Genomic DNA, 23,202 nt, shown 5'->3' with positions numbered 1-23,202 from the left:
CTACTGTGGACTACAAATCCCAGAGGAATCAGGAAGAGGAAGTGATGAGCAACCTGGCAGAGTTGTGTTGTTGTAATTCAAGATTGCAAATCCCAGAGAGCTGAGGGGGGCAGCAGGAAGAGGAAGTGAACACACCTAGACAGTCACGCCCCTCAGCTTCTGGCATGGGCCACTGCAGGCATGTGGCTGTATTTCCTGAAATAAAGGTAAATGTCTGTTTCAATTTAATCTTTGCAGCTTAGATTAACCTGCAAAGACTGAATTGATTCAGCCTTGGGCTTTTTGACTGTACGTAGCTTAGGTGTCCTGCTACAGCTCTGAGCTGCTTCAGGTTGAGTTTGTGGTTTATTTGGGCTCATGTGAAGCAAAACCTGCTCATGTGAAGCAAAAGAAGCAAGTAAACAAAATCCCTATCCTGGATCCCTGTAAGCCCAAAACATGGGTTTAAAAATCTCTGGTGAGATATACTCTTGGAGCTGGACCTTGCTGTCCTTATTCCTATTTGACTCCACCAGAAGTGTGAGTGAGGAGAGCAAGCTTAAGCCTTCATTTTTGCAATTAATGGATGCATTAAAAGTCTGCAAAACGATGAAGTGCATTGGCAAAATTGCTGCATTTGGCAAAATTGGGCTTCTAAAGCTTGACTTTCCTATTTATCTTTCCACTTTTATCAAGACGCTGTCCTTAAAGTGCCATTTCTTTCTTCAGGATCTTAGCATTTAATTATCTCTGATGGAAAGATGCAGGCTGAAGTTGCTGAGCTGGCAGCTTTAAGGACTGTGCAGGTATGTGTCATTCTTTTTTGTGATGGGGTTTTATTGCATTCCCAACAAAGTTGCTTCGCCGCCTGCATTGCTCAGGTCACAGTCCTGCAAGCCTTCCATTCACATAACTCCCTTTGATTTCAGCCACTGATAGGATTGCAGAGTCAGGCTATTGGTCATCAAGCCAGTTCCATTATATTCTTCAGGCCCAATCAGGTCAAAAATATTGAAACCTTTGTCAGTACAATATGTAGGTATCTGAAAAAAGGGGCTGCTGGCTTCAGACAGTTATGGAATAAAGGGCAGGACAGGAGCATTGATAGCTGCCCAGATCAGCGTAATGTTCAGTGAGTGCTTGATGTAGCTCTGACTGGTACTGAGAAGATCTGACAAATTTCATTGCGTCTTAGGCAGTGAAGTCCCTCAAAGCAGTGCTAGCAAATAGCAGCCAGTTTTCTAATAGTTGCTGAAATGTCCCATCCTCAGGAAAAATCACTGGCTAAGGGCTCATAGGGGGAAATCATTGGCAGAGGGCTTATGTTCCCTTTGCATAAGTCATTAGCTCTGGGTTTTATGTACACATTTTCTGTTGATTGTCTTTGTTATGCAACCTTTTTCAAATATCAAACACCTTGATGGAAAGTCCTTACTTGATAGGAGAGAAGGGTCACTGGATGATTTATGCTGAGACAACACGACAAAGTACATTCTGCACCTGTTTTTTCACTTAAATTCTAATGACTCCCTCATGGATGAATGAAGCTTTCTTTTTCCGAGTCTAGTGTGCTTTCATGTGAAGCACAAGTCAAGGGCAAAATGTAAATAATAGCAGTCAGATGTTACATGGATATGAGCAATACGAATGTATTAATGGGTATGTAGGAAAAAGAGGACTTAGGTTCCTGCCTGGTGTTCTGACAACACAGGAAGACGGGAATGGCCAGGGTACCATGTGGTTCAGCATCCTGTTTTGGGGTGCCAGACACAAAGTGGCGGGACAACCTCGGCAAGGGTTCCCAGTGGACCAGCCTGCACTTTACCCTTATCCCATGAGCCACTAGAAACCTCAGCTAGCAACTCCTACATGAAACCATTGCCTTGGATATGTTTCTGACTCATTCACAGAAACTCCCAGCACCTGCCCCTTCTGCCAGGCATGCACCAGGGTCTCCCTTTGCTATCTGAAGTGCCAGGTCTTCCACCTTCTCCAGAACTTCCTGCTTCTCCCCACTCCTTTTATTTTATGCTCTGCCCGTTCATGGCTCCATGGAGTCCCAGGACCTCCTGGTCAACCTTCTCCTGGGTCTAGCAGCTAAGCTAGCAATATACTTGGTATACCTGGGCAACTGTGGGGCCATTTTCCTGTCCCTCATCCATGTACATCTCTGTGTTGTTAAACTGGGAGGCATCTAGTAACTCCTTGGATATGTTTGAGACCTAGTGGGTGCTGGCTGATGTGCTCTGCTCAGTGTCTCCCCTTGGAATACTCATTAAAAACCTGTGATCTACACTCCCAGCTGTTTTCTCTTTAGTTGCCCTAAGTAATTAATTGTTACACATTTAGGCCCCATCTCTAGAACTAGAGTGGGGGGTCTCTAGTTTCTGAGTGGCCTAGGCCAACAGGTTGCTTGTGTGTAACAAATAAACCTTCTCTTTCAGTGACAACTGTCATATGATTCAGAAGACGTAAGGGACCTCAAAGCAGGCATTAATAGAATAACCTGCCTTCCAGGAATTTTTTTTTCAGGAGGTTGGCTTATGCTCTGAAGTGGGAAGATTCAAATGCCCCTTCCTGTTCAGAATCTGATTAAGCTCTAGCCTCATTAGAATCATGTAATAGCTGACCTGGAAGGGATCTCTGAAGGTCATCTAGTCCAACCTCCTGATCAGGGCAAGATCATACCTAACTAAACCATCCCAGCTAAGTATCTGTCTAGCCTGCTCTTAAAAACATCCAAAGCTGGAGATTTCGCAACATTTCTGGGTAACCTGTTCTAGTGTTTAACCACCCTCATAGTGAACAAGTTCTTCCTAATACCCAACCTAAATTTCTTTGCTGCAATTTAAGACCATTGCTCCTTGTCCTGTCACCTGTGGAAGGGGAACAGTCTGTGTCCATCCTTCAGATAACCACCCTTCAGGTATTTGAAGACTGTTATCAAATCCTCCCTCAGTCTTCTCTTCTCCAAATTGAATAATCTTACTTCTTTCAGCCTTTCCTGATAACTCATGTTTCCCAGGCCTCCCATCACTTTTGTCACTCTCTACTTCACTCTTTATAATTTGTCCACGTCTTTCCTGAAATGAGGGGACCAATACTGGACAAAGTACTCCAGGTGAGGCCTCACCAGTGCTGAACAGAGCAGGAAAATAACTTTCCTTGCTTTGCTCAGTATGCTATTAGCCATTTTTTTTTCCAGCAAGAGCACACTGTTGGTCTTCTGTGACCCCTATGTCCTTCTCCGCGGTACTGCAGCCTAGCCACTCCATCCCCAATAGTTATTTGTTCATGCAATTGTTCAGTCCCAAGTACAGGATTTTGCACTTGTTGAATCTCATCCTACTGATTCCAGATCATTTCTCCAGTTTATCAAGGTCATTATGAAACCCAGCCCCACCCTCCAGAGTGTCTGCAATCCCACCCAACTTGATGGCATCTGCAGATTTGCTAAATGTGCACTCAATTCCATCCTCCAAATCATTAATGAAGATATTAAACAATACCAGGCCCAGGACAGACTCCTGGGGGACCTGACTTGATGCTTCCTCCCTGGACAGGAAAATGCCCCCATAGTTGCCTGGGTATATCAGGAATATCACTAGCTTGGCTAGGGCCAAGAAGAGGCTGATCACATCCTAGGACTTTGTGGCTGCATCCAGACATGCTGGGGCATACGCTTGCAGCAACACAAATTGTGCCGCAGCACATGCCCCTGCACGTGTGCTGCCCTTGCCCAGCTCCTCCTGGCTTTTCAGCGAGGGAGATCTGGAGGCTGGGGCCAGCACCATTGCTAGCCCCAGCAGTCTTATCTGGTGGCCTGGAGCAGCAGGGGCACAGGCTGGACAGCACGGAGGCCTAGGCAGCAGCTGGAACATTGCTCTGGACAGCCCAGCCTCTGTTGTTGGATGCATTGTGCTGCTTTTTGTGCCTGTTTTTGCTACCAGGAAATACTGGCAGCAAATTTTGGCTTCACAGTGCAAAATTTGCAGCACGGGGCATGTTTAATATTCATTTCAGGCAGTTTGTGGCACCACAAAAAGGTTTGTGGTGCCACAAACTATACATCCCTTCATGTCTGGACAAGACTGGTGGGGCCATGGATGAGGAGTGCATAAAAGAAATGGCGTGGGGAGAAGTAAAGTCAGAAAATTCAGAACTGCAGCAGACATTGTTGAGCACAATAAACCAATCAGTTATGTATCTACCTTACAGTATTTTCATCTAGTCTACTGAGTCTGACCCAGGGTGCCACAGAATTTATAAAAAATTTCCATATATAGAATTGAATTATTTGGGGAGAGGGAGGTCATCTTAAATTCAGTCATCTTGGATTTGGGTGAATACGGTAATTATGAACTAAGGGTGCAAGAATCATGAGGAGCTGAACAAAAGGGGGAAAAATCTCTTTTATTATAAACATCCAGATGCACAAAACAGAATCAGTCTCTGGATGCCTACAAATACTGAAAACAGGTAAAACATACTGACACAAGAAGAAAGTCAGAGATGCATAAAGGGATTTATCAAATAAATCTGTTTCCTTAAAGCAAAGAGTTATAGGTTTACCTTCCTGTTCTGAAACATGATGGAACTGCTAGGAAGTAACTGAACTCATATATCACAGTTCCTGTAGGCAAATTTGGTAGTTTGCCCAACTCTAGGGAATGAGGCTCTTTTAATAAGTAGTAGAAACATACCTAACAAAAAATACAATAATTTCTGTGGGATACAGCATATTTCTGTTCACATCTTCCAGTTAATAAAAACCAGTAGAAACTGTTGATTAGGTAACAGTTTCTTGCGGCACCAGGACATACGAAACACAACCTCTGAAACAAAAACAAGTAGCTGACAAAATTCAGGACATCCTGACTACAGAAAAATTCAACCTATATAAAGCATAAACAAAGAGAGGTTTGCTATAAAACTCTCCTTCTTAAACTAAGCAGGCACTCCAGATGACAAGCACTTAAATCAAGAATGAATTCCTGCCTGTTGTCTCCTGTGAACTCTATTAGCCCTGTTTAAACATTCCGATGTCCCTGGCAACCAACACCAGTCCAAGTTTCAGCAAAGCTGGGGACAAAGTATATTACAGGCACCTGTTTTGGGACTAGGAAGATTTAGTTCAGAGTTAACTTCCCTTCAGCTGGGGGCTGTACATGGTGGCAGTATGCTGTCCCCGGGCTAGACATCGCACCAGCCAAATGCTATAGGATCGTTGCCCCCAGGATCTTCTGCCCCGCTGTGCAGGCACTACCACCAGTGGCGAGCCGCTCCTTGACCTGCTACACAGCCCCTTCCCTACCACAAGGCTGTGGGAAAGGCAGTTGCAGGGGTTCGTGGGAAGCCACTTAGCCCTGTTTTAGTTTATTTCTTAAGCTGCCGTTTCTTCTTTCATATCCTTTGAATAGTTTCCCCTAAAATTCTGACATGTCAAAGAATTCTCTTTTACACACGTGTAGTCTGTTTTTAGGAGATTATAACACTATTAAAACTCGATAAATATGGGACTGTACAGAAAAAAAAGTTTTAAAATTAAAGTTTTTGGTCAAAATGAATATTTTTTTAAATCATTTTTTGGCTTACTGAAAAGCCCAAGAAGTGTTTGGGGTTGAATAAAATGTTTATTCACTCAAAATGCTGATTTTTTTTTTCTAATTCAAAATTACTATACCAAATATTCCTCTAAACCTAGAAAAAAAATTCAAAATGAAAATAAGTTTCATTTAAAAAACCCACTCTTGTTAGGTGAGAGATAAGTTAGTGGTAAGGGCTGGATTTTTTTTTTAATTTAGGGGGAGTTTTGTTATATTATCTTAATATTTCATTCTGTTTAAATAAGTTATTTGGTTTCTTATTGTAAACACCCTGAAGAAGAGCAGGTAGAGCAGCATACTAATCCAATAAATGAATAAAATGGCAAATCAATGTTCTTCATTTTTTTTCAGATGTTATTGTAGTCATAGCAGCACCACCACAGAGAAGAGTGAGGTCACTTACACACAAATGACAAGCACTAGCAAGCTTGCAAAACAGAACATCTAGAAAAGTTAATGGATGAATTTCACTGTGACTACATTGTCACATCATTGTAGTAGCAGGACCCTTGTTTTCTCTAATTTTGTTTGCAGCACTTTACATGTAGTCCATGGTAATTGTGGGCAAGGGTTTGAAGTGACAGCTTTGAGGAGGCTTTGGATAAATGAATATGTGACTGCAGGTGATTTGACTCTGTGGCCCAGGAGCACGTTCCAGTGGTATGTTCCTGTCCTTTAAGTTATTACATCTAAAACAACTACATTAAAATTAAGGCTGTAAAATAATACAGCCATAATCCGAACGCAAGAGGGGTGCCCCTGCCACCAGTACCCCTCCCCCCTCAGGCCCCTCTGGCACCCCAGCCACATCATCCAGCTCCCTATGAACTCAGGGGACCCTGCTACCAAACCAAGTTTGGTGGGGTCCTGGGGAGGGCTGAAGCAACCAAGGGGAGAGGGGGAATGGGGCCCCCCTTCCCCTAGTTATGCTCGCGCTGTAGCTGCCCTACCCCCCCACCCCACCCCACCCCACCCCACCCCACCAACCCTCACCTTCTTCTACTGGAGCCTGTCCACCTGACGACCACCCCATGGCTAAGTGGGTGCAGGTCCCCTGCAGGTGGAAAGGCAAGAGACTCAGGCACAGCTGGAGCCCACTGATGTGGAGGACTCCTGCCCCACTCTCAAGACCACCACACAGGGGGGTGGGGAGCAGCCCAACCTCCAGGGGCCTCCTTGACTGCACCTGACACCCCACCCCCAGGAAAGATCAAATGGGTGATCCCCATGGAGGAGGTTTCGGGGCTGCTGGACAGTCCTGAACTTCTGTTCAAGAAGTTCCTTTCTGTAGGAAGCCCCTCATTCTGCTGGCTGGGGCCTACCCCCTGAGACCATGGGAACCGAGGCTGAGGCCTTGGCCGACTTGAAGGTCTGGTAGCAGAGCCCCCCCCCGATGATCTGGGGGACATAGGTGCCCTGGGGCTCACCCCGGTGAGTCCTGAGGGAGGTCCCCTTTCCCAGGACCCCAGGGCAGACACTGAGGTCACCCTGGTGTCTGGCGGGTCTCTTTCCTCCCCCTCCCAGAAAAACCTCACTTCCAGCCTGCACCAGGGGAGGTCGGCCTGTTGGTTAGAGGACCCCACCCTGATCTTGTTGGGGACCCTGCGCAGGTCCCCCAGGGCTCCAGCTCTAGCCTACCATCTTGTGAAGGAGCCCCACCCTCACCCATGTCCCAAGGGGCGGCAGAGCTCTCCCAGTCCCAACCAGAGTCTGGGGTCTTAGCAGACCGGGGGATTCAGATGGTGTCTAAGGAGCCCGCTGAGCCCCAGGACCAGGAGGAGGATACCCAAGAACTAACAGGCTCCATTGCGGACCTCTCGGTCCCAGCGGTCCCCAGGGGGGAGCTACTTGCATTTCTTGACCGTGAGTACACCTGCCAGCCTGCCAGCAAGGTACAGCTTGCCTTGGACTGCTGGGGAGATTTTGACAGCATTCTTACCACTGTGAGGGCACTGGTGGGGGAAGGCAAGGGGCCCAAAAGCTGCAATGCCTGGATCTATAGGAGGGTCTGCAGCTTCATATTCGCCCTCTATACTTATGGGAGGGCATTGCACACTGGGCACTGAGATGCGTGAGGCCCCTGCTGGACCGTCCACTCCACCTCCTCAGGCATGAGGCTGTTTAAGATTGTGACCCTCCATGTCCACGGCTGCAGGAAGGATCTCTGGAAATGCCAGGTGCTCTCCTTCCTTCAGGAGGGGTGGCACCCTGTGGTATTCTTGCAGGAGACCCAAACGACTCCAGCTGATGAGCCTAATTGGCGGCTGGAGTGGGGAGGCAGGGTCTTTTTTAGTCTCCACTTGGCCACCTCTTGGGGGGTGGCCACCCTGTTCTCCCCAGGCCTGCAGCCGGAGGTTCTCCAGGACGTTGAGGTTGTGCCGGGCTGCCTGCTGCACCTCTGGGTCCAGGTGCAGGGGCTGGTCCTGAACCTTCTGAACGTGTACGCCCCTGCGAGGGACCCAGAGTTGGCAGATTTTTTCTGCCAGGTGGCCACTTACATCAGCACCCTCAACCCTCGTGAGTGCCTGGTCCTTGGCGGGGACTTTAACGTCACCCTAGATGCATGAGACTGGTCGGGCAGGGAGCAGAAGCAGGCCATCATGGGCATCCTCGGGGAGATCCTGACAGACTATTCCCTGGTGGATGTCTGGCATGCCTAGCACCCTACCGACCCCCCTGTCTTCACCTATGTGAGGGTGGGGGAGGAGCAGGCATGCCACTCCTGGTTGTACTGGGTTTGTATCTCTCTGCCGCACTTTGTCTGTGCCCACTCCTCTGGCATCTGGCTGACCCCTCTTAGCGATCACCACCTTGTCTGGGCCCAGGCCACACTAGGGCCTGGGTGTCCGGGGTTGGCCTACTGGCACTTCAATGCCAGTCTGCTGGAGGGTGTGGGCTTCAGGGAGGCCTTTCAGGAGTTCTGGTTGACCTGGCAGGAGCAATGGGCAGCTTTCCCCTCAGCTTGGAGATGGTGGGATGTGGAGAAGGTACGTATCTGGCCCTTTTGCCACCACTACACTCGGGGGCACACTTGACAGAGGGAGGTGGTTTGGGAGCAGCTCGAGCAGGCACTGCTGGAGCTGGAGAGGCACCTGGCCACCGACTCAACCAACCTGTCCCTCTGCGAAGAGTGTCGGGAGAGGCAGGAAGAGCTTTGTGCTCTGGACGACCACTGAGCCTGCAGTGTGGTGTCTGCTCATGTGCCCAGGTCCTTCAGGAGATGTACTGTGGCTCCCGCTTCTATGCACCGAAGAGGAGGTGACGGGCCAAGAAGTACATCACCTGCCTTCTGCCCTCATGGATTGAGGTGAGATGTGCTGGCACATGTGGGCCTTCTATGAAGAGCTCTTCTCCCTGGATCCATCGGATGCCAAAGCCTGTCGGACCCTGTGGGAGGGACTCCCGCAAGTCCGTGCAGGTGACCAGGACTGGCTGGAGGCTTCTCTCACTTTGGCTGAGTTTTCTGCCACCCTCTGCCTGATGCCTGGCAACAAGGCGCCGGGCATCGATGGGCTGATGACGGAGTTCTATCGGATTTTGCCATGGTCTGGGTCAAATCTGAGGGAAGTGGGGAACCCCCCCATCATGCTGGAGGGCCGTGCTGACCCTCCTACCAAAGAAGGGGGACCCTCATGATTTGAGGAACTGGTGTCCCGTGTCTGTCCTGTGCATGGATTACAAGGTAGCAGCGAAGGCCATCTCGCTGTGCCTGCGATGTGTGCTGACGGACATGATCCATCCCAACTAGATGTACGTGGTGCCCAGACGTTCCATCTTCGACAACCTGTACTTGGTCCGGGACCTCCTGGAGCTAGCTCACTGCAAGGGCCTGTCTGGGAGGAGAAGGCATTTGACAGAGTGGATCATGGGTATCTCACAGGCATGCTTTGGGCCCTGCTCTGTGCAGGCTTTCCAGGTGCTGTATGCCTTTGCAGAGTTTGTTCAAGCTCAACTGGACCCTGAAGGAGCCCATCCTGTTTAGGAGAGGGGTGCATCAATGCTGCCTGCTGTCAGGGCAGCTGTATACCTTGGCCCTGGAGCCTTTCCTAGTTCTCCTGTGGAAGCGGGTAGCAGGGTTGATGCTCCAGGAGCCAGCGGTGCGGCTGGTCCTATCGTTGCATGCTGACGATGTACTCCTCGCAGTCTAGGACTCAGGTGACCTGGCACAGGTGGAGGCCTGCCAGGCATTGTACTTGGAGGCCTCCTCTGCCTGGGTCAGCTGGGTCAAGAGCTTTGGCCTGGTGGTAGGTGGCAGGTGGGCTTACTCCCACCCATGCTCCGTAGCATCCACTGGAGTGTGGGTTCACTGCTCTATTTTGGGGTTTACCTGTCCACCACAGGCCCCTCCCTGCTAGAGTACTGGCACCAGCTGGAGGTAAGGGTGGTGGAGGGCTCCGGGCCTGGGTAGAGCTCCTGAGGTGTGTCTCCCTGCGTGGGAGAGTGCTGGTGCTGAACCAGCAGGTCCTGTCCATGCTCTGGCACCACTTACACATCCTGCCTGTGCCCCCTGAGGTTCTGGCAGGGTTCCAGAGATGGGCGCTAGAGTATTTCTGGCCAGGACAGCACTAGGTTGCTGCGGAGGTCCTGAGCCTCCCCTTGTGGGTGGGCAGCCAGAGTCTGGTTTGCCTCCGCAGCCAGGTCCTGATGTTCCACCTTCAGGCCCTGCAACGACTGCTGTATGGTGTTGGTAGCCACACGGCATGGGGCCACCTGGGGTGGACTTTCCTCTGCCAGTTCTGGGGGCTCTGATATGCCTGGCAGCTGCTCAGCCTGTGGGGCTTTTCCCTGCGGGACCTGTGAGGGCTGCCAGATTTCTACTAGGACCGCCTCCAGGTCCCTCGCAACAGTCGCCCAGGGTGCCAACCTGCTCATCAAGCCCCTCCTCTGGAACCCCCAGCTGGAGGTGTTGACGGCAGAGGCTCCCTGCTTGTGACAGAGGTTGATCCTGGCTGTTGTCACCTGTATTGGAGACCTCCTGGACTACAATAGGCAGGAGTGGGTGGACCCCTCTGCACTGGCCCGGCGCATGGGTCTAGTCAAGACACGTGCAACCTGGGTGTCTGGTCCAGGAGGTGAAATCTGCCCTACTTCCCGATGCTCTTGCCCTTGCCTTTGTCAACCAGGTCCTGTGTGGTGGTGGTCCCTGCCCCCCAACCCCTTGGGTCCTCCAGCCCACTGGAGTTTGTTGTGGGGCTGGCGACTCGCCCGGCTTTGCGGTGCTTCCCGCCCCACCACCTGAGCCAGCTGGAGGACACAACTGGTCTGCTTTTTTCCACGATCCACCACCACCACCTCTACATGGTCATGGGCGGCATGGATCCATCATGCCGCGCTTGCGTCCTGCCCAAACACCAAGTGGTGGGACCTGCTTAGTGAGGGCATGGCTGGGGCACCCCAGTGGCTGAGTCTGTACTCCATCCTCCTCCCACGAGCCACTGGGGACCTCAGCTGGCAGCTCCTCCTAGGAGCCATTGCCACGGGCATGTATGTGGTGAGCTTCACTAACACCCTGATCTCCTGCCCCTTCTGCAGACAGAGGGAGACCCTGGCACACATGACCCTCGTGTGCACCAGGCTGCAGCCCCTCCACAACCTCCTCCTGAGGTTCTAGTTGAATTTCACCCCCCACCTTTTTGTTTTTGGTCACCCCAGCCAGGGAAGCCTGGGACCTCCTCGTCAACCTCCTCCTGGCCCTGGCCAAGTGGGCCCTGTACATGACCAGGAAGGAGGCTCTGGCTGGGAAGGTGCCCGGAGACTGCAAGGCTGCTTTCCTCTCACTTGTCCATGCACGTTTCCGGGCAGAGCACCAGTGGGTGGGATCCACCGACTCCTTGGATGCCTTTGAGGACCGGTGGGTGCGGCCCACGGGACTCTGCTTGGTTTCCACCTCAGGCACACTAATTTTTAGGTTTTGACCCTCATGTCACTCCTGTCCTGTTTTTTGCCTATGTTGTTCCAAGTATTTTGTTGTAGCATTCGCCCATTAGCCCCCATATAATAGGGGCTACTTACAGCCCACGCTATTTGAATGTTACAAATAGACAGGAGCTTCTGAGGCTTGGCCAGTTGACATATGGGGATACTAGCCCCCCCATGCCAGCTTGACTGCTGCAGCAGCTCTGACCTAGAGTGGCCTCTGCGCCCTTTACCCAATGCAGCAGTCTGGCAGCGGAGGCTGCTGCCTAGCTGTGTCCTGCTGCCACCTGCAACGATATCCATCTCTTGGACCTGCAGTCCTATGTCTGCATGCCTGCCAGACCTGGATGGGGACTGCATGGTCGCCTGGGCTGTGGTATGTATGGGTACTGTGGCAGAACCATCTGCACCTCTGGGCCAGCTGCCAGTGGCTGCGCTATTGGCCTTCGTGCGACACTGCTACCATATGTGCCCCCAGCCTGCTATCTGGGTAGCTATTGCCTGGAAGATGTTCTCAGTGTGGTAGCCTGCTTTGAACTGTCAAATCCTGTCCTCCTGGCCCCAAATGGCCAGGTCAGCCATCTTGTTTGCCCTCCAACTGGGTCCCCAGTATCAGCTCTGGGCAGGCTCCTTTGCCTGGATCCTGTCACTTGCCTCACTAACAGGAATCCTGGTGTTCCCTGTTTAAAAATAGCAAATTCTCTGTGCAGGGGGCTGGACCTGATCTCACGAGATCCCTTCCAGCCCTAAACTTCTGTGAATGTGTGTGTGATTTTAAAAAAATCCCAAATTCATTCTTTAAAATGCCCCAAAAATTGTGTTCTTTCAGTATTAAAATGAAACACCGCTATCGAGAGAGAGAGATCAGTTAGGCAATGGTTTATTGATATATGTACAATTTGAAAGCAATTTGAAAGCCTACTAGTGCCTCCATCATCATAATAAAATACATTCTAAATACCTTTATGTTTTGGTATTTGCTTTTGGTTTTTTTATCATAGAAAAAATCAGAGCTCCCCCTGACCCCTTTGCTAACCAGGATGTGGAGACAGCTGCCCCTGCAGCCACAGCTCCTGCCAGCAGGTCTCATTCTGTCTGGCAGCTGGGCATGCAGAATGAAAGATGTGGGGTGTGGTGTGGGCTGTGTGGAGTTTGGGGGGGGGGGGGGGGCTGCCACACACCTACCCCCCCCCACCCCCTGTGGTGCACAGGCCACACCGCTGGCAGCAGCAGTCAGCTGGGCCATGCCCATTGCAGCACAGCCCCTCAGGGCACAGTGCAGCCTGATCCACCCCGCTAGCATGGGCGGTGGCAGGAGCTGTCTCCATCGTGTCCAAAAGGCTGTACTAAAGCATGACACAGTAACACTGTTACTGGAGGGCAATATGTAGACAATCCCTAAACTTTTCATACTCTGTGGAAAAAACAGAACTAATGACATTTGCTATGCATGAAACTTTAATAATTTTATTTGGACTTAGAATACGCAAATGAGAGTTACTTCAACATATGGAGACCATAAATAACAGAAGTCATATCTGAACATATACACAAATAATACAAAGACTGCAGTGATGCAGGAATATATTATATAGCCAGAAAATATGAGCAACATTTGAGCAACTACATTTCCTGAACTCTGCAAAGTAATGCAATCCTAATATTCCCACTGACAGATGTCTTATCAGGAAAAAGGCTTTAAATTTTGGCTACATGCAATTTAAGTGTTCCTCTGCTTACTGTTATAAATAAATACTTTGTTCAATGTTATTAGCCGCAGATCAAGAATGCTTTACTAACCTCATTCCCCACAGCAACCCTCTGAGGTAGGTATGTATCATCCCTCTATTTTACAGATGGAAAAAAGACCTGGCTGAGGGTCTAGTTAGTGGCAGAACCAGGAAAGCAGCCCCGAGCATGCTCTGCCCACCAGCTAATCCCTTTTCTTATACCAAGTCATTAAAACAAGAGGTTGATGCAAATTTAAAACAATTACCTACAGAACATATTACATTTAATATTTAAATAATATAAACCATTAAAAATGCTATGTAATACATTTAATATTGCTGACATTTGAGCTACACTTTTTACTACTCTCATCTATTAGATATGCATCTTGATTCAGACACACACTGTTGATTTGAAGTTTATAGTTCCATTTCCAAGTTTTTTGATGAAGCTGTTGAGAGAGAAAATAAATAATTTTTGACAGTATATTTTTAAGTAACTGACAATATCTGCAACCCTTTTATGGTAAGAAGATACTGAAAACTATGCACTGTAAAAATAACTATCTAAGCATCTGAACAGTAATGTCATCAAATTTATGCTCATAAAGAGTGCTTGCTATTTTTACATGCTGGCTTTTATTATCAGCCACTACAGCAACATATATTGTATATATTATGAAGACAGCAGATAACTGTAGTTCTTTACTCATAATACAGTGCCGGTAACAGAATTCAAGTCAACACAATTAACTAATAAGGCCAGTTTATCAAGTACAATATGAAGTTGATTAAAATCCACTTGTGTTTTAAAGACTGCTTTAAATCAATTTAAATTTAATTACTTATATAGCATTTTAATGTTTTAAACACACTGAATATTGCCGACATTTTTGAGCTACACATTTCCACTATCCACATTTACTAGATGTGCATCTTGATTAAGACAAACACAACTGATTTCAGGTTTAATATTTCCATTTCCAAGTTTTATGATGAAGTGGCTGACTCCAGTATTAGGACTCACAGAAGACAGTTGCGACTTTGTTAAAGTTGTTGGTAAAGTGCACTCAAGCTCTGAAACAAAATAATGAATCCAGTTTCTCATGTATGCCCCATGACTCACTACCAGTATATTGACATCTAACATTTTAGTAGCTTTGTCATTATCAGAGTTAAATTCAGGTCCATTGTAATGGTTTGTCCAAGGGAAAACTGATTTTTCTTCTAATGTTTCCAAGCCATTGCCTGCTGTATCCAGGACAACTTCCTTCTGACTTTCTTCAAGAGTGAGTTGGCACAGAAATTCAAAAAAATCTTTTGCACGTGCTCTCACCTAAGAAGAGACATTAGGAAAAACGAATACATGTGTGAAGACTGCTAAAGTATTCAAGTCCAGTGACCTGAGTAACTTTTAACATCAATGTTTTATGTAAAAAAAAAAGTTTACACATGCATCTTAGACTGAAGAACAGAAATCTGAAGCAGCTGTATTCCTAATAAAACTAGCCAGAGGGAGAAAATATTGGGGGGGGGCACGCTGAGCGTGAGTGTGCATACCCCCCCGGAAAATCTATCATGGGGAAGGGTCGTGGGGCAGATGAAGGCCCCTGCAGTGAGGGAGCGAGCTGGGCAGAGGCAGGGGCAGGAGCTGAAGTGAATGGGGTCCCAGGACAGGGGCAGGCTGTGGGACACTCGAAGCCCGGGCAGCTCATCCCCAGGCAGGGGGTTTCCCGCAGCTGTGCGCACCCTGGGGGCGGTATGGGGGGCACGTGCCCCCTGGATCTGTGCGCAGGATGGAGAAGGGCTGCACTTTGTGCCCCGCTGACTGGAAGCGGTACCATGCCATGTGCCTGCTGCACGTGGGGTGCAGAGTGCAGTGGCATACTTGGCTCTTGAGGCAGCGGGATGCAGAGCGCAGCCTGCTTTTGCCCTGCGCACAGATCCCGGGGGCACGTGTTCCCCATGCCTCCTCCGGGGTACACGCAGTGGTGGGAGCACCCTTCCCGCCTCTGGATGAGCCGCCCGGGTTCCGAGCGTTCCATGACCTGGCCTGGGGCCCCATTCACCTCAGTCCCTGCCTTTGTCCCACTCTCTCCTGCAATGTGGGGGCCTCGATCTCTCCCCACCCCTACCCAAGCCCCTTCCCCTTCAGAGTATGCTGCAACTTGCCTGGCTGCCATGCTGGGGAGTAATCCACATGCCAGGGCTGCAATCCTGGCTGCATGTCTGTGTGTGCATGCCCCTCCCCCCCACTGCAGCAGCCCAAAGCCCATGGCCAAGCTGCCCTGTGGCTCTATCCGCTGCTCTGCATTTGGTGGGGCTAAGTGTCTTTAGCCCTGGCCTTCCGCTGCCTATGCTAATAACACATACGCATAGTACATAAGTCTCCAGGTAACTGTTTCTGTAGCAGGTTAAAGTTCTGAATGTAGAGACTATTGTTAGAGAGAGTTTTTGCCGCTCAAACCCAAGGAGAGCTATATTAATCTTGTAAAAAGGAAACAAATTCATAAGAAATACAACCCAAGATTAATATTTTAAATAAGCCAAACCAAAGTCAGATTTGATCTCACAGCACGTGCTGACTGTTTAACACATGATGCTTTGCAAATTCAGCTTCTGCCAATCAAGTGTGATTAATCCCACTCCAAAACAGAGGCAGCACTATTTCTTGAAGCAGCATATCAAGACAAAAAGGAGTAAAATAAAGGATGGTCTTTAATGTCCAGAGGGAAAGAACAGTATGGAACTGACAAATGCTAGCTTTGATTGGACTAAGCTTGAAGCAAAACAGCATTTGTAAAATTAGGAAATAGATGTGCCTGCACAAGTAAAAAGAAGACATGGAAGATGGACTGAAGAAACAAACAGTATACCGTACTTCATCTAATGTTTCTCCCCCAGAGGGTGTGAATGAAGGACACTGCTGTCTAGCAGCTTTCGCCATTGCCTTTAGGTCACTCAGAGGCTTGCCTTCTGCAACACCATATTTCTGCAAAAGACCATTTACAGAAAATTGTTTAGTTGAATATTAAGGGAAGGAAAAATAAATACAACTTCAAGCTTCAACTTCACTTAAAAATTCAGTTCCTCCATTTCCCTTTTGACCCAGGAAAGTAGGTTTAAGCTAGTATTCTTACTCTAGGTCTTTAAAGTCTAAATCTTAGTCCTTCATTTAGTATACTTTCTCCCTTTCCCTTCCCCACTCAACTAAGATATACTGAAAGAGCTAAAATTTGATAAATTTATACAGGGAATTATTTAAAAAACTGAATTCTGCACAATTATCCTCTCAGTCATTTGAAAATTAATTACAAAATTCACAAAATAGATCCACTTGGAAAGCTACTTATTATAATTATTATTATAATGGGAGCACTAACTGTTGAAAATAACTTCTAGATTTCCCAAGAAAATAACCCATGCAAAACTATTTCAGAGTGGCTGACAAATACTTTTTTTTTTAACTAGAAAAAGATCTAAGTTAAAAATACTTAAAGAAATATGCATTTTTTGTTTTTATTGGATTGGAGAACATGTAACATTTTCAATGAAGTGCCTGAGAAAAGTCCCAAATCAAAGTCTTGTGGCAAAAATAGACTGAAGCTTAAGTAGGTTCCCCTCAATTTAATTATGGGGAACCAAAATACATATTTTAAAGCAATCTGTAGGATTTCTAGTGCACTTTACATGTACAGGCATGTACACTGTAATGCACATCCTATATACTGCACGGATACATAGCACCTTGCTAATTTATGAACTTTTTTGTACTTAGATCAAGAATACTTCACTCTGGAGGCATTAACACCCTATCCCATGTTATTGACAATAAATAAATACAAATTTATTTAAGTGAAGTATAGGTTTACTCCTTTATTAGCATGGAAAATTAAAATGCTGCAGGTCTGCTTCATGTTTAGAAAAAAATGAACAGAGATGCTTTACAATTAGAAAAATACATAGCTAGACCTCTCTTACACAAATCCCTGCTTGCCAGTTTACATAATCACTGCTCAGTTATTTCTCAATATGTAAATTACAAATATGGAAATCCAAGCCATTAGCCACCATAACAACTAATTTATTCCTGTAATCAGAAATGAAATTGTTTGCTAACAAAGGCACTGCAGCTGAAGAAAGTAAAATGCTGAAGTAGAAAAGCTCAAAAGTGTTAAGGTAAATTCCCCAAAAGGAATCAAGACTCTACAGCTGATGAAAGTCAATTCTTATAGACTACATTAAAAAAAAAAATCCACTGCTTCATTTCCCTCCTTCCTCTCATTCCTTCCCTTCTGAAGGGCTTTTTACTAGAAGAACCAACAAAGTAACATATGCAGAACTCTGCCTATGCCACTTAACTTTTAAGACAAAATTACATTCCAGTCATTTAGGAGACAAGTGTTGCTGATTCCTATGGAAAAAAGATGACGAGGAGAACAAACAAAGAATGAGGGAGGGAAAAGAATGAGGAAGTGGCACAAATTTTTTTAAACAAACTGTTTACCTACTGGCAGTCTGCCATCCTTTTTAGTTTTTGTTGTGTTTATTTCCTCATTTAAAATTAAGCTGAATGTGTCAGGATAGCAACTTGAGGGCACTTTCTGTTAACACAGTAACAACCATAACCTGGGATTCAGTTTCTTTACTTCAGCACACTGTTTTGCTCATACAGGAGGCAAAATTATGTACTTGGGCAGACTAGAAAGGTTAACTGGGTACACAGGCTATCCTACAGCAAGGTGATAGTTTCTGCATCAGTCCATATACCAGGTGATAATGAAATACAGGTCCAATCAAATTCTCTTTGCATGAAACCAGAAAGCACTGGAACAAATAGAATTCCTTGTACATTCAAGGACAGAATTTGGTCCTCGATAATTATAGAAGTGGTGTAAGAAGCCTACCTAAGCATTCAGAAAGGAGTGCCCAATCTTTCTGTTTAAGTGGCTAGATACATTTTCAAAGTGTTCAATTTAAAAACAAGAACTCCTGTTTCTGTACTTACCCGCTCTCGAAGCCTTGCATCATACTTTATTAAAATATCTTTGCAAAACTTATTCTTTCCTGTAATTGCAGCTGCAGTCTGGAAAGCAAACATACAGTGGTATAAACCAACAGCTACTCGCCCTACAATAAACAGAACATCGCAAAGAGCACGTCTATGAATCTCACTGCTGGTGCACATGTAACCCAAGTACACAAGACTGCATCCTTTTTGCAGTAGTGTGTGCCAGGGCTACACATGCTTTCCTCATGCTCAAATTAAACTAAATTAATAGTGGCAAGCAATTACAGCTAATGATACATAGTTACTGTTTTTGCAGCCACAATTACCTCACACTGGGTGCATCTACATGAGCAATTAGAGCCATGCAATAAATTCTGGGGCAGTTCACACTGTAGTCAGTTGCTTCCAGGCACAGTGTTTACATGTGTCCAGGACTGCAGGACACTGAGCCACGGCGAAGCAGTCCTGGGCTGGCAGGGAGCCCGGGGGGGGGTCACCCCCAGGCTCTGGGTGGCAGAGAGTCTGGCTGAGGCACAAGGGTGCTACAGTGCAGACCTAGTTGGCAGGCAGCCCTCACACTTTAGCACCCATGTGCCCTGCCACAGTCTATACGTGCGTTTGAACGCACGCAAGTACTCTGCCATAAGATAGTACAACAGAATTAATTAATCTAGTGTGCCCTAATACCAGCACATGTAGACTGTGATGCTTTACTGTGGAGTTAATTAGTCTATTCCACAGTAAAGCGCACATGTAGATGTACCCACTGAGTGAAAATGGAACCAGGACACTTTACACCTTAATGAAACAGGGGTGAGCTGCCTGGTTCAGTTTTCACCTACATGGCTTAACTGTGAGCATGCACCAGCTGTTCCACAACAAATTCAGGTCATCATTAACTTACTCTCCTTTGATTATTTCTTTACATTTTTATTAACAAGATATGGATGTTTCTTTCAGGTGATTTGCTGATTTCCTAAGCATCATACAGGACATCTGTGGCAGAGACAGAAGAGAACCTAGTGCTTGAGGACACCGTATTTTTTCTTATGAACTCTTGCTTCACATAACATGTTTTCAGCTTCTGCAATAAATGAAGCAGAAGCTCCTAATGACAAAATGCTCCTTCACTACATTGCTCTGATGCAAACCTAGACCAGGTTTATCTAAACTTAAGAGAAAGAGCCAAGGGTCTTAAGGGGAAAAAAAAGACGTGATCATGGAATTCATGATAGCATTTTGTATGTTTTGATCTTTTGGCTCTAATCTTAGATTGTTTAAATACATGGGGTTATTTCGTGTTGGGGTTTCTTTTGGGGGGGGTTTGGAGGAGGGGGTTGCACACAATTTTGTAGGCTTTAAAAAGCAAACAAAAACCCAAATTCCACTGCATGTCATCATATTGTCATACACATCCTTCTCCAACAGGGGTGGGCCCTTTAGATCAACCACACAAATCTCTGCCTTGTGAGCTAACCAATTTACAAATGGCAGTAACAGGATGCCATTTTCTTTATGGAGCAACACTAGAGGAATATGTTGTTGACAGCAATGGAATGGTGAGACTCAGAAATCTTAGATTTTATTCCAGGCTCAGGATAAGAGGGCTCTAGTGGACCTGCATACCTCTGCCCATTCCCTATGCCACTTATTCCCACATGTACCACCCTCTGTAATTTATCCCAATCCAGAACCTGTCTTCCTTTACCTGGCTCCTTTTCCAAATCCCATCCTCTTGTCCACCCACTCTGTCTCTTCCCCTTCCAAGCTTGCTGTCTAACTCCCACTTTCTCCTTCTGCCCTCAATATCCCATAACAAGTTCCTTGTCCAGCCCTTATCTGTCTCCTTTCTCCTGCTTCCTGGATTCCTATTGTCAGCCTCCAGTTTCAGGAAGTTGCAGTGTCTCTCACCCAGTCAGCAGTCCCCCAGTTTCACCCTGCCCAGTACCTTAATACTATTTCTTTCTGCCACCACTGACTCAGTCCAACTGTTCCCATGGTATACATTTGTCCAGACAGGAAATTTCTCTCCCCAGTATCCACCTACTCCTTTCTTCCTTCCTAGTCTCACTTACCCCTTCTGTATTCAAATCAGATAGCTTCTTCAACACTGCCTGGGTGCCAGTAGTGAATGATTGAGAGTTTGTGGACACACAGGAAAGACAAGTCCCCTGATCTCAACTGCAGTGGCCCAAAATACCCTGGATGGCAGCAGGTAGGAGAAGCCAATACAGGAAAAGCTTAATTTTGCCACTGAAGCCTTCGGTGGGAGACCACTCAGTTTTTTTCTGAGGAAAGGGAACTTGCATTCCTCATACCTTAGGAACAGCAAGGGGATGGAGCACGCTCAAGAAGGATATTTTAGAGAGATTCTGGCACATGCTAACTGCAGCTTTTCAAAGGTTTTTAAATTTGGCCAAATTTGGGTTTATTTACAAAAAAGAACGCCAACAGGCATTTTCCTCTAGTAAAAACGCCTTGCTGCCAAATTTCAAGTCCCTGTTCTAAAACATGGAAGTGTCAGACCTTCTCAGAGGTTTGTTTGTGTGTGTGGGGGGTTTTTTGTTTTGTTTTGTTTTTTTAGCAAAAACAAAACAAAACAAAAAACCTGAAAACCTTTACATTTCCCCATTTCCACTCTGAAATGGATGAACTTTTCAAAAAACAAAAAAAGTCAGCTTGTGACAGTCATCTGGTGAGGAAAAAAAAGCAGTTCAAATGGCTATGTTTGCCAATCAAAACAATCATTACAATAAACACCAGAGGATTTTGTATTTACACACATATGACAGCTGCACCCTTGATTACTATCTCAAAATTTTGAAAAACAGGTATTTGTGTAATGATCACATCCAATTTCCAAAGAAACCCATAACACAAGGTGTAGCAGTTTCACTTTGCGTTAAGTCTTGTCTACAAAATTGTACAGATGAAGACATGGAGACAAATGTTTGAACACAAAATTACAGGTTTTGTTTAGTCGTGGCACTTCCTCAGTCTTTATCTAGGGTGCATGTAATGGGGGCACCTGCTCTCTTGGAAACAAAATTTCAGGAAAACAAAATCACAGCTATTATTCAAGTAAACAGTATTTTACAGAAAGAGTTGATATTAGGCCAAGTGTGATTTATAACTAATATTCTGCAGAAGGTTTGAATATATAATTGTTAGAAGAGTATTTGGAATTTCAATTAAGAGACTGAAATATTTTTTTTAAATGAGACTTGATCTTTCTTTCTAAAGTCTGTAAGAAATATAAATATACAGGTTATGATGTATGTGGAATGCAATGTGCCATTCCTCTGCATATCTGACCCTCCCCTGCTACATACGCATATGCTTGCTTTTTTAAACACTTTCCAAGGCAGAGGGAAGATGGGTAAAAGGTGACTTCACTAAGAGTGCCACACACAAAAGGCTTGCAAATCAAGCCCAACTATTTTAAACAAATTCTTATGCTGAATGATACTTTGGGTATGCTCTTAAGACATGAGCACAAGTTTTCTTTGCCCCTAATTCATACAAGTAATAATCCTGCCACCCAGACTGAACATAGCAGTAGTCCAAGTGTTAACTGCTAGTCAATAAACCTAAGGATGGTATAACCTAGTCTTGACTAACTCTATCCTTGATCTGTAGACTAAAAGCATTACTATGTTCCTTGGCACTAAAACCAACAAGGCTAAACTGGGGTTGTCTGCTCTCCAAACAACTGGCATACATAATACTGCTCATGTGGTTTCTACCCTTGTCCAGTTATATTTCCAACTCTGGTCCTGTGGGTAGATATATAAGCAAGTCCAGGAAGAATTTGTTTTACTTCTGTTAAAGTTTACTCTGAAACAATTAATTACAAAACTATGATCCTGTGAAAAATCTTAGCACTGGACCAAGAACTCATCTCTCTAGCACCATAGTCAGTTCTGTCAACCAAGGGCATTCTTTACGAGTGTTTGCCAATTAGATATCTAGCTTATGACAAGTTTCATCTAGTTCATGTTTATCTAAAATCCCTAGGAGAATCTAACACGTAACCATATAACACAAGGTAAAACAAAGCAATCTTATAGTCTATTTCCTGTATTCATTGCCAAAGAAGGAAGTTACTGGTAAATTGCTTTAACATTGTGCATGTTTGCTTATCCCATGTTGCCCTCAAATTTGCATTTCAATTTCTTACAAATGGTCAAATATTGCCTTGTTAAATAACTAAGCATTAAAGTTAAGATTGGTAGATTTATGCAGTCCTACCCCACATCCCCCCTTTCTCTTTTAATATACTCTAATGCACATTAGCCCTTTTCTAGTCTTTCAGGAATTCAGCATATATCCTATAGGTTCTAAATGGCAATCAGCAGCAATCCCTCTCTGCTGGATCCTTTGCTAAATTATAACAGGGTGAACTTTGTTGGGTCCTACACTCTTAATAACTTCATATTATCTAGGTAATGTTAACCACTGAATATCCTTTTAACCATATTTAGTGAAGTGGAAGAATCAGGATTAAGCAAGAGATGATAATCACAGATTCTGATGTTTAAAGGGTAGGTTTAAAGCTAAAATAAAAGTCAGATCTTAGAAGTGTTACAAAATCACCTTTAGACACTGTGCCAGACTTCTGAGCTACCAGGATGAGTTACTGCCAAGATGAGTTAATGCAACACCAACCCACAGGTATATACAATTAAAAAAAAAGTGGCAGGCAATAGGACAACACTGTACAATGTGCATTAAAGACACAACTCACAGTCAACAAGAGTTAACTCAGAAATAGTCAAGTTTTGTGCTCTTTGGAGAAGAGCCCAAGATCTATATCTACCCCACCGCTTAATTCTAAGCTTACTGTCTCCTTCACAATTGCTGTATTATTTCATGCTGCCTCCACCCCAGCAAAAAATTCGCTTAAATAAACTACCAAATAGTGACATTCACATTTGCTTTCAAATGCCTCAAAAAGTAC

General features: G+C 45.8%; 1 protein-coding gene and 1 long non-coding RNA gene across 2 annotated transcripts in view; one reads left to right on the top strand and one right to left on the bottom strand.

The window, feature by feature from the left end:
- The first annotated feature begins 87 nt into the window (after window positions 1–87).
- On the top strand, window positions 88–23,173 carry LOC106739917 (uncharacterized). The gene is made up of 3 exons (XR_001373281.3): window positions 88–206; window positions 709–785; window positions 19,203–23,173. It is a non-coding gene; the product is annotated as an uncharacterized LOC106739917 (long non-coding RNA).
- TIGAR (TP53 induced glycolysis regulatory phosphatase) overlaps window positions 13,510–23,202 on the bottom strand; it is a 21,171-nt gene continuing 11,478 nt past the window's right edge. The window contains exons 4-6 of the mRNA XM_006261540.4: window positions 18,240–18,317; window positions 16,113–16,223; window positions 13,510–14,567 (exon numbers count right to left, since the gene is read on the bottom strand). Of these exons, the coding sequence (XP_006261602.1) occupies window positions 14,130–14,567; window positions 16,113–16,223; window positions 18,240–18,317 (627 nt within the window). The 3' untranslated portion in view covers window positions 13,510–14,129. The remainder of the gene's footprint in view (window positions 14,568–16,112; window positions 16,224–18,239; window positions 18,318–23,202) is intronic.

The sequence above is a fragment of the Alligator mississippiensis genome, chromosome 4, assembly GCF_030867095.1.
Source record: "Alligator mississippiensis isolate rAllMis1 chromosome 4, rAllMis1, whole genome shotgun sequence".
NCBI classification, from domain to species: domain Eukaryota; kingdom Metazoa; phylum Chordata; order Crocodylia; family Alligatoridae; genus Alligator; species Alligator mississippiensis.
This window is presented reverse-complemented; position numbering and strand designations above follow the sequence as displayed.